Below are 14,536 nucleotides of genomic sequence, written 5' to 3' on the forward strand. Positions count from 1 at the left end.
TCAGCACTGTAAACATCCGCAGACTATTCAATCAACTTTATTGACAGTTGTACAATGGGAACATATACAAATACTATCTGTTTATGTAGTTTTCAGTCACGTTTCTGGGCATATTTAGCGCATATCAGCTCTGACTGTACGGGGTGTCGCGTATACAGAAAATGCAGGGCCCTATATACTTCAGAAACTGCTATGTAGGACCATTTATAAGGTCATGCAGGTTCTCTGTATTTCATGTCAATTAAATACGGTCTGTTAAAAATATCTATTCTCGTGTTGGTTTTTTTGCACTTGTGAAACATGAATGTAACACGGTCGTAAAAATCGTACATATGCAGCAGACGTGTGTGTAACAGACGCGGTGAACGCAGTGCGTTTTTTATGGACCGAAGTTCTATAAACCCGTATGATCGAGCCTTTACGCCATCTTCACGTATTTACGCGCGCAGTGAATGAAACACTTCAGATAAGCAGACTTTACGGAACATTGCGGTTGTGCAAAAATAAATAAATAAACAACACGTTCCATTTTCTTGTGCATTTGCGCATCAAAGATCCCCGTAGAAGTCAATCGGGGTGCGCAAATGCACATAATATGCAAGGAAATGCGTGAAACTGCGTATTTACACAGGAAAAAACAACACATCTCGGGCTAATTAGCCATTCCAATGACTGGGAACATCGAGGCTTTTTTTTTTTTTGCGCGTGTATATATACGTGCGTTACGTGTGCAAAACCTACAGTAAAACGCGCCGACGCGCACTGGAGGCGTGATAATCCACCTCGTAGGGCGACAAGCTGCAGTTACAATCCGCAGCGTCGGCTCATCACGCCGTGAACGTTCCTCAGTGTCCGGACATCTTGTCCTGCGCTGTATAAAGACTATACAGTGATTTTGGGCGCGATGAATATCACATGACCAGTATCAGCGCCATCGCACTGCCGTTCAACGTAACGGAATGGCAGTGTTAGTCACACTACCGCCACGATCGTGACATCACAGCCCCAAAGAATTCAAGGGAGGGGTTTTTTTGTTATTTTGTGCGCTGCACAGTGGATTTCGTTGCACGGCACACATCACGGCCCAAATATCCCAGTGGCCTTAGCCGTAGGGCGGCTTCAGACTGGCGCATGCGCAAATGCGCTCGCTGCTATTAAGCGTATTATTAGCACATGAACCAGTTATTTTTTTTTTTAACTACTTAAACTCCACACTATTGTGACTGATTTTATATATATATTTTTGGGTCCTGCCCTATATTTCGTCATACGTAGTATTAAAATACTACACGTGAGAAGAGACGGGGCTGCGAGCTGCTGGTATATGCACATTACTCGAGCGAGTAGTGCCTTAGCCGAGTATCTCCCCACTCGTATCTAAAGATGCGGGGGAGAGCGGGGAGGAACGGAGGGGAGATCTCTCATTTATCTGAACGAAACCAGTGAAATCATTGGGTTCTACGCGCTGCGTATTGCAAAACTGTAGCCGAAAATACGCCAGCGTGTAAACGTACCTTCAGAATTAATAGCAGCTGTTGGTTCTCTTTCTTCCATCTGCTGAGACCAATGCAGGAGTTGACCTGAGACGATACCTTACATTAATTAGTTAGCAATTTGTGGGAAGTGGGTGTGGCTTGTGTGGAGTATGTAAATAGAGGCTGGAACAGAGACTGGAACAGAGACTATGCAGCGCCACCTATTGCAAGGCAGCTTCCCTACAACTTAATGTCCGACCTAACAGGCTTTGTAATGTGACTAGAAGTTTAAAAGACTCGTTCAAGATTTTTTTGATTTTTTTCTTTAACTGATGATTAGCGGGGTTCCACCGCCCTGATCACCACTGATCAGCTGATCAGCAGAGGCGCTGGTACTATGGAAAGTGCAAGAAATATATCACGCTGAGCAGGTTAGTATTGCAGATGGAGCTCTCAATGAATTCAGTAGGAGCTGCGCTTGCAGTACCAATACGGGTTGCTACGCTACAGTCTGCACAATCTGCTTTCTGTGCTGTCCATAGTGGCAGTGTTGCTGGTAATCAACAGATCGGCAAACCAATCATTTATTGATGACTTGTCCTGAAGACGGCAACTATAGAAAAAAATATTAAATCCCGGCAAACCGTTTAAAGCCAGACCAGAGTCTTCTCCATAAGGAAGGTATGCTCATCTACAGACAGCGGTTTGGGGATTCTTACCCCTTATATGTTGAGTATGAACTGATTTCCACATGAAATCCCCTGCTGCCTGTGTTCCGCATGCCTCGCTTCCCCCCCTTGTACCACCCCCACCCCTTTGTTTCAAACTGATTGTACCTCACATTGTAATTGTTTGCATTTATCCGATGCTTGAAAGCGCTGCGGAATAAGTTGACGCTATACAAATAAAGATTATTATATTATTATTATGCTGCTCTCTCACTTATGTTTAGAAAACGCTGTTCAAACTCCAGCATTTTACTACGATTTCAAGCGGCGTTTTTGAACACATTGTACAGCGATTTTTAACACACCCAATCATTGTGATGGGTGATGAGGTGCGTTAGAAAGCGCTAAAATATGCTGTAGGAGTCCAGTACACTGAGTGGCCTAAAGAGCGCTATACACAGGCATTCTTGAACCTTGAGGGAAAAAAACTTCTGGGTATGTCAGAAAATAACATAAAAGGATCAGTTCCTGCCACACTCAGGGGGAAGGAAAGCGGACAGCTCAGAAGAGCTGAAAGCCCGAGGTCCGGCATGGACCAGTAAAGGCCTGAGTCTAACGGGGAAGACGTCCCTAGACTAGCCTGGAGCAAGGCTCCCAAGTCTAACAGAGAGGATGCCCCTAGACTCATACCCTGGAGTAAGGTCTTCGAGACTGACAGGGCGGACGCCCCTAGGCCCATACCCTGTAGTAAGGCCCCTAGACTCATACCCTGTAGTAAGGCCCAGAGTCTGACAGGGAGGATGCCCCCAGACTCGTACCCTATTGAGGTACAAATAATGAACTTTGGATACTGTACACGTGTTTGCTGTGTATATAAAATAAATCTTGCCAGGCGCCAGAATTACACTGAAATTGGAGTTGCTGGAGCCTTTTCTACACGTGTGGTGCCCATTCCTGACAGGAAGGCGGCGATCCGACAGGCGAGTAACCCCAACTTGCCACATCACGAAACTAGGACAGCGTTTGAAAATCCCTGCATTTCTGTGAAACCCTATTGAAATCAATTGAGGTGTTGTACCGCGGTTAGCGCGGCTATTGGGGAGCTAGACTAATTGCGGTAAAAAGCTGCGAGTGTAAGAGCGGCCTAAGTGAGGCCGTTTTCACACATCGTACCGTGTTCTGGGTGCACTCGGCGCAATGCAAGATTTTTCCATTGAAGAAAACGGGAGAAAGTCCGCGATTCTCCGCTATCACACGGCCGAGGAAATCGCGCAAGATTTCTGCGTAGCAAGACGCACGAATGTGAGCCCCATTCTTTTGAACGGAGTCATATACATGCAGCAATTTTTCCAGGTGGGGAGGAAAATCGCTCATGTCCTATATTTTTTCGTTCCTTGGAACACATAGCCAATTGCTTTCAATGGGACAGGAAAACATATCACACCGAGTGCGACGCAAGGTTTCACATTGAAAACAATGGGAAGCACTTACCGAAGCTTCGGCGCGGCTTTTGGCCTGGATCACTACTGAAATGTTTTTTGTTTTTTTTAAACAGAAATACGCCTTGCATCTGCTGGAAAATTACGCGTTGACAAGCGCCATATCAGACCGTTTCAGCCCGATATCGCACTCACCCGTGTGTAGGAAGACTTGGAAGGCTATCATGTTTTTATAAAAACAGTACATTGAAGGTAGATGCTCCTTAAAGGGATCCTCGCGTACAGACAACACACGGCTAAATGATAACTCGTAGATGCAGATTAAAGCCAAACATATTATTTTGTAGAACAAAAACAAAGTGCCCCGACACGATCCGGGTTCTTAATAGAGAATACAGAATTACAAGTCGAATGTACAGCATTTCACTATAGCAGAAGCACATTTTGGTGAACACGTATGCATTCGTTATTTACAGACAGTCGTAAAATATTTGTATACACGATTCCCCCCTGCCCCACGCAGAACATGTACCCATAGTTGTCCCCGCTCTCTAGTCCTGGACAGAAGGGCTGTTGGTATGTATCAATAAATGCTACCATTATATATGACCATATGTGAATCCGGATCTCCTTAAAGGGGACCTGTCATGTTAAAAGTGCAGTCCATCCTAAAGGCATCATGTTTTAGAGCAGGAGGAGCTGAGAAAACTAATCTATGGATTTGTGGAAAACAATTCAGTGGAACTTTTTATTGAACTGAACCTCTGTGCATTCTGGTGGTCTCACTCAATGATCAATGGACTTCCCTTATGAGGTTTACAGGCAGAGAGGTGTCAATCACTAATAGCACCACCCACTCTATATGGAGTTCCCATATCTGCTGATGCACTTCGCTAGAGACTCTGTATTTCTGCTGAATGGGGCTTGTAGATATCCATTTAGTTTCACCGAAGTACGCGCGAGCAAAATACGCTTATGTGAACACAACCATTGAAGTCAACGGGTTCTATTCACTTCGCAAATTTTTGGTGCGTAATAGGCTGTGCAAATACGTTTGTGTGAATCCGGCCTCAGGGGTCTGTGGATGAAGGACAACCGTTCTAGCCACTGTTCACACAGGCGGAATATTTCCACACAGTAGCAAATTTCACAGCGGTATTGCGAAAATATACAGAAAATCAGTGGGGTAACAGGGAGGAGGGCGAGTATGAGAACGATACCTCTGACTCAGCGCCTCAAGTGTCTATGAACCCATAACTTACGTTTCTGGGGCTCCGGGAAGCGAAGCGAGTAACCCACATTTGTCTAGAAAAAACTGAAAACCAGAACAACAAAAACTTATTTTATGTGAACATTTAATTTTAAACATTTTTTTTTTTTATATATAGGAAACACATAAAAATAAAAGGATAAATACGCTTATCTTAACCCTTTCGCTGCCATGGGGCTTCAGTCCAAGTTTCACACTTTTAACAAGTATACCCATGTACTCCCATCTCAAGTCAGTGGACATCTGGGACTCTCACGAGAAAAAAAACCCATTATTTCCCATGTTTTTATGCACATGGCATTTTTTTTCTCTTGGACGGAGAGTCAGATAGAGAAAAATTGTAACATATCTGATTTTTGGGCGATACAGTATCACCAATTATTTTCTATGAGGGCGGGCTAAAAATCGCATCGCACTCGTATGCCCTGCAGTGTGCATGAAAGCGTAATGCAATTTTATACATTTTTTTCTTTTATTGCACCTGAAAACCGGGCAGATTTCAGTGTTTTGTATATCTCCGCTTTTGCATCCTTGTGTCACCTGTTTGCTTTTGGGAGTGCAAAAAAAAAAAAAAAAAGACAAGCGGAAGGAGGCACAATTTGTAAAAGAATTGCTTAGCAATGATCAGTGACGTACGGAGCGCCCTCGGATGCAATCTATGTGCGCTGCGGTCTTCTTTCGCACACTCATTGACTTGAACAGGTGAGTCAGGTTCATGATGACGGACCAGAATAAGACATGCTGAGATACTTTAATGGCTGGAACGCCCCTTTATTTCTTCACACAACCTAATAAATCAGGGGGAACAAAATGTAACAAGCGGATTGACTGTATAGTCATTGACAAAGAAAGATTGCCTGAAATCATCACCACTCAATACTGCACTATATTATACGTTAGACTATAAAGCTATAGAAATAAATACATATACAAAGCCAGATCACATTACAATAGAATCAAAAAGTACAAAAATGAGAATGAGTTCAGTGAAACGGCGGGAAGCTAAAGTCCGATGCCAACAGTCTCAGCGTAAAGGGCTCCTTTATCTACAGTAAGAATACGAACAAAGTTCAGTATTCCCCCCCCCCCCTTTAACCCTCTCATGACCAAGGGTCACGGATTCTCCCGTGTCTAGGTCACACTTTGTAATTCTAGTATGCCATCGCCACTTTAAAAAAAAGTCACTGGAAAAAAAAAAATTATATCTAAATGAGAGCTTGTTTTTTGCGTACTATTTAATGTACTATGTAATGTATTGGAAAACTTCTAAGTAGGGCAAAAGGAAAAAAAATGCAATTGCGCCATTTTTAAAGGTATTTTCTTCTTACGGTGATCATGGTGCAGTAAAAATGACATGATATTTTTATGCTGTGAGTCATTACGAGTACGGTGATAGCAAATGTAAAAAGTTTATGCAGTACCAATTACTTTTTTTTTCTTTTAAAAAAAGATATTTTATTTATTTTTATCGCCCCCATAACCTTTTACTTTTCCACTGACGCACCTGAGCGAGAACTCGATTTTTCTGGTACAACCAGTAGTTTTCATCAGTAGCATTGTGGGGTACATACAACTTTTTGATCACTCTTTCTTCAACGCTTTCTTGCGTATTTTTTTTTTTGTGTGTAATAGCATTGATCGTGTGGTATTACTAATGTGATCTTTCAAAAAATTAGACTTTTGCAGATACAGAGGTACATTTTTATGCAAAGACTTGGAAAAAGGAGATTTTTTTTAAACCTTTAATTATTTATTATATTTTATATATTTTTTTTATATTATTTAAAAAAAAAATCTTTATTTTACTTATTCTTACTTTGTTTTTAGTCCCCATAGGGGACTTTGCAATTGTGATCATTTGATCACATACAGTATAATGCAATACTATGGTATTTGCTCTGCTATGGAATTATATTTTAACAGGCAGATTCTATTATATCGTCTGTTGCATGTCTTAATAGGCAAAAAATCATGGCGACCCTGGAGGCCTTTAGAAGGCCCCAGGCTGCCATGACATCTGAATGGCACCCTGTGATTTCATCCATTCGGAACATTTCAATCCTGATCAATAGGGACATTTAAATGACCGTCAAAAATAACAGTGGCAAGTAACTTAGATTGTGGTTGTTAATCCTTTATCTCCGATCCCTGCTGTTACGGGTGAGTGTTGGCTGTCAAAGGTGGCTGATAGCCACCATGTATGGAGCAGGCTGCTGAATCCGCTCCATGCACAGCATATATCGCAAACATATATATATATATATATCCTTACTGCACAGAGCATAGGCAGTTTGGATGAATTTAGACGTATGTGTGTTGGGAAGGAGTTAACAATCAAAACTGATATTTTTCATTGAGTTCAACTGATTGTAGGCCATTACTTTGGTAGCTTATAAAGGCTTTTGATTGATTAAATCTCATGAAAAATCCTTACCTAGACAACTGAGAAATAAGATCAATACTCTGTGTACCTCTGAAAGCTAAGCTTTATTAGAAACCTTAAATTGCTTGACCAGGGAGGCAAAATTCTTACCCTGATCTGCGGTTTTGGAACCTCCACTTCTGGATGATTCGACAACCCAGGTCTGGGTCAGGAGTTCGCTTTCCTGGGCAATACTTTTAAACATGGCTGCATTTTACAAAAGAAAAAACAGCACCACGCCTGCCAACAGGTTGCAAGTGGTATTGCACCCCAATAAAAAGTTATATTGTGGTCCATTCACTTCAATGGAGCTGCAATAGCAGACACAAACTATTGACAAGTGTGGCATGGTCTCTGGAAGATAGCGGCCATGTTTTTTTATCCTTATATAATCCCTTTAGTGCTCGCTCACACAGGCGCATGTCAGCTGCGTAATACATGCACACTAGCTGGTGCTAAAAGCCCATTGATTTCTATTCGGCCACTCACACCAGCGTTTTTTTTTTCACACATGTATTACGGGCATGACAAAAACGCAGCATGTCCTATTTTGGTGTGTAATATGCACCAATATAAGCGATGGGGATTTACCATACGTAGGAAATAGGTATGTACTTGTGTGAAAAATACACGCGTAATACGCAGAATACATACGCCCACGTGAGTGAGCCCTAAAGGTTTTTTTTACCCAGAAACAACACCTCTCTTGGCCATTGGCTGTGGCTGGTACTGCAGGCCACCCCAAGCTGAAAGAGTTGAGGGATAATGAACTGCAATGCTAAACACGGCCAATTGACAACAGAGGGGATCTTTCCGATTAAATCCCTACAGAGGAGGCTAATCATAATCTATGGTGATTTGTGTAATAGAGTCCAGGCCTGGCTTATCCCCAACTTTTGCATGAACTGAGCTAAGATGTTTTTTTAGAGCCGACTTGTGCTTAAAATCCATGTCACAAAAATTACACTTGTAGGGACGGTCCCCACTATGGATGTTGAGATGGTCTTGCAAGGTAGTCTTAGCCGTGAAGGTTTTCAGACATACAGAGCACTGAAACGGCCTAATACCCATGTGTCCACGGATGTGCCGGTTCAGGTTCTTCTTCTGAGTGAACGTCTTTCCACACTGCAAGCACAAAAACAGTTTATGCATCTTTAAGTGGCGCAAATAATTCTCCAAATGTAGAAACCCGCGAGGACACTTGGGGCACTGATGCCTCCAAGAACAGACTCCTTCTGCAGGACTCTGAAGACCCTGAATGATGCCAGAAGATGGATTCCCTCCATCTTGAAAGTTGTGGTAGTGACTGGGGGGTAAGTCACACATACGGTTCTCCACGGTGGAGTTAATCATGGAATGTTGAGTGTCCGAAAAGTACATATTGGATTTAGAAGAGGTGCAAGGCTGAGAGAACTGCTCATTGTCCACATTGTTCTCATGATCAGACATGGAACCCATCCTGAAGACACAGATAGCGTTGTCCTTGTAGTCAATTTCCACAGAGGACAGATCATTCTTTTCAGGCTGTAAGCTGTGCAGCTCGGCTTGATTATTGGCTTCCTTCTTAACCTGATAATCTAGGTTCAGTTGGCTGTCTTCAGACAGTTCAATGATCTCACAGTCCTTGTCTTGACCCTTTACAGCGTCCATCTCGGCAAGACAAGGAGGACCTTTCCTTGGTTGCAGCGTTTCCTCGTTGTCATATGTCTCGCTCTGAAGGTAACGGGACAGAGCTTCTGTGCACCTCTCGACGATGTGAACCATTTGCAAATAACTGGCTGCCGTTAGATACTTCAGAAGCTCTTTTTTTCGAACCTCCAAGACTCCAGTATAACAAGAAAGAAGTAATTTTTGTCCCACTTCTGCATTCTGCAATATAGTGATACGCAGCTGCCTGGACTGATTCAGGAGAAACTGATCCCGCATAAAGGTGGAGCAAGCGGCAAACACAACTTTATGGCCATGGAACTCGGTGTCGTTAATATATACAGACACATCACAAAACAGATTTTGCTCTCGAAGAATATTCATCTTTTGTAAGACGACATCTCCTTGCTGATCAAACCGGAAATTAAGGATGTCTGACTCGGACATGGTGGCAACTCTGAAAAGACACAATACATAATGGCTATGAGATCGTACAAAAGATTTACCACTACACCAAGGCCTTGAGTCCGGCTACGGGAAAGCTTATTCCAGAGGTTCTACATTTTCTTAAGGATGTCCTTGTATCAATGAATTAAAAAATGTATGTCCGTTAATTTATTAATGTGATCCCTAGGTTGTTATCTTGAGTAGAGATGAGCGAACCAAACCTGAAGAACTCGAATGAGGGTCAAATATTACTAGAAGTTCAGTTTGGTAAGAACTTGAACCTCGGGCGGTTCGTTTCTACCAGATCGAAATTCATTAAAAAAACCTACAACTAGAATTGAACACTGTCTGTGAGCCACATTCATTGATGGCTCTTCACCAGATGTGGCTCAATGGTTAGCACTGCTGCCTTGCAATGGTCCAAATCTGACCAAAGACAACATCTGCATCGAGGTTTTTCATGCAGATGTTGTTCTCAGTCAGATTTGAACCTAGATCTTCAGCCCTGCAAGGCAACAGTGCTTACCTCTGAGCCACCACACTTCTTTTGCTTACTCCAGAGGAGGAGCAGAAGGAGAAGAACATGGAACATATAAACTCCATACTTGGCCAGATTTGAACCTAGGACCCTGGCGCTGCAAAGGGACAGTGCTCACCACTAAACCACCGAGCTTCTTCTTCTTCTTCCTCCGGAGGAGGAGAAGAATGAGAAAAAGTAAGATCTTATCCTCCTCTGGAGAAGGAGGAGGAAGAAGAGGTAGCATGGTAGCTAATTGATTAGCACTGTTGCATTGCAGCACTGGGGTCCTAGGTTCAAATCTGACCAAGGACAACATCTGCATGGAGTTTTTCAAAGTCAATGCAGAAGTTGTCCTTGGTCAGACTTGAACCTAGGACCTCAGCACTGCAAGGCAATAGTGCTAGCCACATCCATTGAAGAACTGCCACCGCCATGTTTTAGGGGGTTTTATGAACATCCAGTGTGGACCAAAGCAGACTTTTTGACAAAATGTGCCAATCCCGACTTTTCAAAAATTCATTCATCTCTAATCTTGAGCACTGCTTTTATAAAAGTACACAAGTTGTTTATATATGTTATATATGCACATCCATACAGACCAAACACTGTATCCACACCTCCATTGTGGCTTCAAACTACAGATCCAAATAGCGCCCGCAGACTCCATTGAATTCTAATGGTATCCATGGAGGTCTCTGACATTTTGACAGAAAGAACAGCGCTGCCTGCTGCACTACTGTTACTGTCCAAAGTGCCAGAGCCCCAAAATACACGTGTGACCGTATTCACACAGTGGATGCTGCAACAGAAATCATGGCCCTTTATTTGCCCCATTCAATGAGGGACAGATGCGATTTCCACACAAAGACTGTGTGAAGACCTGAAATGTCAAATCTTTTGTTTCCCATCATAGAACATAACGTACCCAGTAGTGAAGACCAGTGGGGATCGGAGACCTGGCAGAAGGGCGAGTATGTAATCTGTTATAGCAATACTGCTGGTTGAGCTAAATTTTACAGATTATGTCCCCAGATAATCCCTTTAAGGCCGGCGTCACAGGAGGGTATGCGTATTTGCGCAGGCATGAGCATCGCAATTTTCGCGGAATGAACAATGCTTTTTTTTGCACACACATCATCATGTTTTACAGAACTTTTTCTACGCGCAAGAGCATGTTCATTTGTGTGCGGGGAAAACAACTGCATCGGTTGAAATGACTAATTAGGCGGGGCTCACACGAACGTATATTTATGGCATATATTATTGCATATTACGCTCGCACAGCCCTGTTGTTTTTATGGGTGTGGTCAGAGCGCAGCACCTCCGTAATTACATTGCGCATCTGCGGCATTTTTTAAGTATGTTGCCAGGAAACATGAGAAGAAAGCTAAAATACGCTGATCATGCGCAGGTATACGCGAGGAAAAACGCGACATTACGTGGGAATACGCGATTCCCTACACCGCAAAAGCCGGGATTTATACGCAGTGTATTCGTGTGACCGCAGCTTTAGGCCTCACGCACACTGGCGGATTTGTGCTGCGGAATTCGGAGCAGGCGACCGCCTCCGGGTTCCGCAGCAATAACCCTCTATGCTATAGAAAAATGATTCTTCATGCACCCGAGCGGAAACCAATTGCGGATGAAAAATCGCAGCATGCTCCATTTTCCTGCCGTGTCCGCCTGGACGGCTTCCATTGAAGTCAACGGAAGCCATTCGACCCGCGCCCCTTCCACAATTGACATTTTTTTTACATGATTTTGGGGGGAAAGCAGGAGTTTAAAGAAAAAACTCTGCGCATGTCCATCGTCGAGCCACGCGGACCATCCGCAGACGGCTGGGTTCACACTGGGCGAGTTTGCCTGGGAAAGTCTGTTGGAAACTTCGCCGCGGCAAATCCGCCTGCAGCCGCTAATGCGGGGATTAGCCAGCCATGTGGACGAGAAATCTCGTCCACACGGGACAGCGAATCCGCCGCGGCAAACCCGGCTACAGCATGCTCGTTTTTTTTCTTTTTCCGCTGAGGCCGCGCTCTCCTCCATGGCAGCGCTGGCCGCAGCAGAAGAGCGTGCAGGCCAGGCCCCTTCAAAACCCGCGGCTAAAGTGCAGCGGGTTTTAAAGCAGCAGATTCCCGGCGGAAATCATGTGGTTTTTCGCTGCGGCCAAACCGCGAGATTTCCACTTAGAATCCACCCAGTGAGAGCCTAGCCTTAGAAAACTGGTATGGGCGGTTGCTGCTCCCGCCACGGCCGGATCTCGCACGCATCTACGCATCTCCATTGTTTTCCGTGGAACTCTTAGTACACTAATGCTCAGGGAAATAGAGCATGCTGCGTTTTGTTTTTTTTTGCGTGGCCAAAATGCGCAGAAAAAAATATGCGCCAAAAAAATTAATTGCATATTGTGTGCACAAATTTTGCGTGTACGAGTACGCTCGTGTGATACGCGCTTCGCAAGATTTTTCGCAGAAGTCTCCATGACTGAATATCAGCTCCATCACGCGAACTGTTCCCGCAGCCGTCGCAGGGCGGTTTCTACACGCCCCGCTCAGACGTACGGGACAGCGGTGGAAAATTCTGCAACAAATCTGCCGCACGTGAATTCACCCCAAGATGCAAGAAATCCTCCGGCATGTTGGAAACAATCGTCTTGTAGTCCGAGAGGCGGCCATCATCCTTATCAGCAATGTACGGGTACAATCTGGCACATACCCCCCACACACAGCCGGACCACCCCAGTACTACCGTATGGACCCCCTCTACCCTCCTCACCTGCACAGCTCACCCGCCTCCCATACAAGCACACAGCCACCTCCACCAGATGCTCCAGGACCTGTGATGACGTCATCAGTGTGGTCAGTCACATGGGTGGGCGGAGTCAGGACTCTGTGCGGAGTGACAACACTAATCCCACTCTTTTTTTGCATTACGTTTTTCTTTCCATCCTGGTTTCCATCTTTTATACGGAAAACCGACCGCCGACGGAAAGCTGGATGGCGACAGAGGGGGGGAGAGGAAGCGCTCTATTGTCTCACAGCCTTTCCACCCCTCCGCCTGGCATTATTTCAGGCAGTTTTCAATAGTTTTCCCTATGAGGGCGGCTTCACACGAGCGTACGCGCAAAAACACGCGCCGCAGTGCAATGTATTTGTGCATTATTACTATACTTTTTGCGCACGCAGGGCCAGTTCGCACTCGCGTGACACACCCTTTCCGAAGATTAAAACACTAATTAGCCCAGTGAGGTCCAGGGTTGTTCTCCTCCCCGCGTTTTGCGCAGTGTTGCGCACCTCCCATAGACAAAATATTGGAAAATAAAGCAGGACATATTTTTTTCCAGGCGCGCAAAACGCGCTTATGTAAAGGAGCGTCTTGAAATCAGTGGGATCTAGCAAATAACGGCGCAAACATAGTCGTGTAAAAAAAGGGCTCTCTCGCACGAGCGGTGTTTACCGTGTAATACCTGCACGGGTTTTGCGTGCGGTAACTAACTTGCTTTACTTGTAATGTGTCTCACAAACGCAGCACGCGAGACGCACGTGCAGAAAAGAACGTGACGTGCACTATATATTGGTGCGTATTACACGCGTGTGTATGGGCATTTGTCAGTGTATTGTATACTTCTGCGTGCTTCGTGTGAGCGAAACACGCACAGTTGTCATGGTAACACGCTTGCGTGAGAGACCCCTGAGGGCGTTTTCACACGGGAGTATTTGCATTGATTTTTACGGGTTCGTTCACATTTACAGATTTTGCACGGATTTCGGTCGTGCAAAAAAAAACAACTCAGCACGCTCTACTTTTTTTTTGCGCATTTGTACACCAAAGGTCCCCATAGACTTCCATGGGGGTAGGGTGGGGGTACGTAAATGCACGCAAAACACACGAAGAGATGCATAATACGCTACATAATTCTGTTGCAAAAAGAGCACCCCTGGAGCTGCCGCCATTGCACGCCGTGCGTCTTTGTTTGCCGCGCACAAATAACCATGCCTTGCAGGCGGTAAAACTACAGAAAAATACGCTGTGAGAAGTCAGCCTAAGGCGCTCTGAGGTGATGACAGAAGCCATGCAATAAAAGCCTTATTACATGTGGAGGTGGAGTCATACGGGACGCAAACATACAGAAAACACTAAATCTGTTTGTTTGTGTCGTATACAAATCCACAGCTCTGGTCCGATGTAAGTGACATTTTGCGTGATCGTTCTTCAGCACCCAGCGGCGAATACTGGCGGAATTAAAAATGGAAAACTCAACGACTTTCCTGTAATTTTTGTTGCCAATAGCAACCAATCACAGCTCAGCTTTCATTTCTTACACAGGTGAGGTAAAATGGAAGCTGCACTGTGATTGGTTGCTATGGGCAACACTGATTTTCTTTTGAACAGCTTTCATATTGCCAAAAACAACCAATCACAGCACAGCTTTCATTTCTTATACTGCTGAGGTAAAATAAAAACTGCGTTGTGATTGGTTGCTATTTCTTATGCTGCTGAGGTAAAATGAAAGCTGTGCTGTGATTGGCTGCTATTTCTTATACTGCTGAGGTAAAATGAAAGCTGCGCTGCGATTGGCTGCTATTTCTTATACTGCTGAGGTAAAATGAAAGCTGCGCTGTGATTGGCTGCTATTTCTTATACTGCTGAG

The 14,536-nt window shown here is 44.4% G+C and overlaps 1 protein-coding gene across 1 annotated transcript; it reads right to left on the reverse strand.

The window, feature by feature from the left end:
• Positions 1–5,943: 5,943 nt before the first annotated feature.
• ZBTB6 (zinc finger and BTB domain containing 6) lies at positions 5,944–12,720 on the reverse strand. Its single transcript, XM_066580815.1, has 2 exons — positions 12,661–12,720; positions 5,944–9,378 (listed from the first exon to the last, which is right to left on the reverse strand). The coding sequence occupies exon 2, from the start codon at positions 9,366–9,368 to the stop codon at positions 8,112–8,114; it is 1,257 nt and encodes a 418-aa protein (XP_066436912.1). The 5' UTR covers positions 9,369–9,378; positions 12,661–12,720; the 3' UTR covers positions 5,944–8,111.
• Positions 12,721–14,536: the final 1,816 nt, after the last annotated feature.

This window comes from Eleutherodactylus coqui, chromosome 10, assembly GCF_035609145.1.
Source record: "Eleutherodactylus coqui strain aEleCoq1 chromosome 10, aEleCoq1.hap1, whole genome shotgun sequence".
Taxonomy (NCBI): Eukaryota; Metazoa; Chordata; class Amphibia; order Anura; family Eleutherodactylidae; genus Eleutherodactylus; species Eleutherodactylus coqui.

What these genes read in the sequence shown, in the direction of transcription:
- ZBTB6 (XM_066580815.1), bottom strand. Translation starts at nt 9,368, where the DNA reads ATGTCCGAGTCAGACATCCTTAATTTCCGGTTTGATCAGCAAGGAGAT.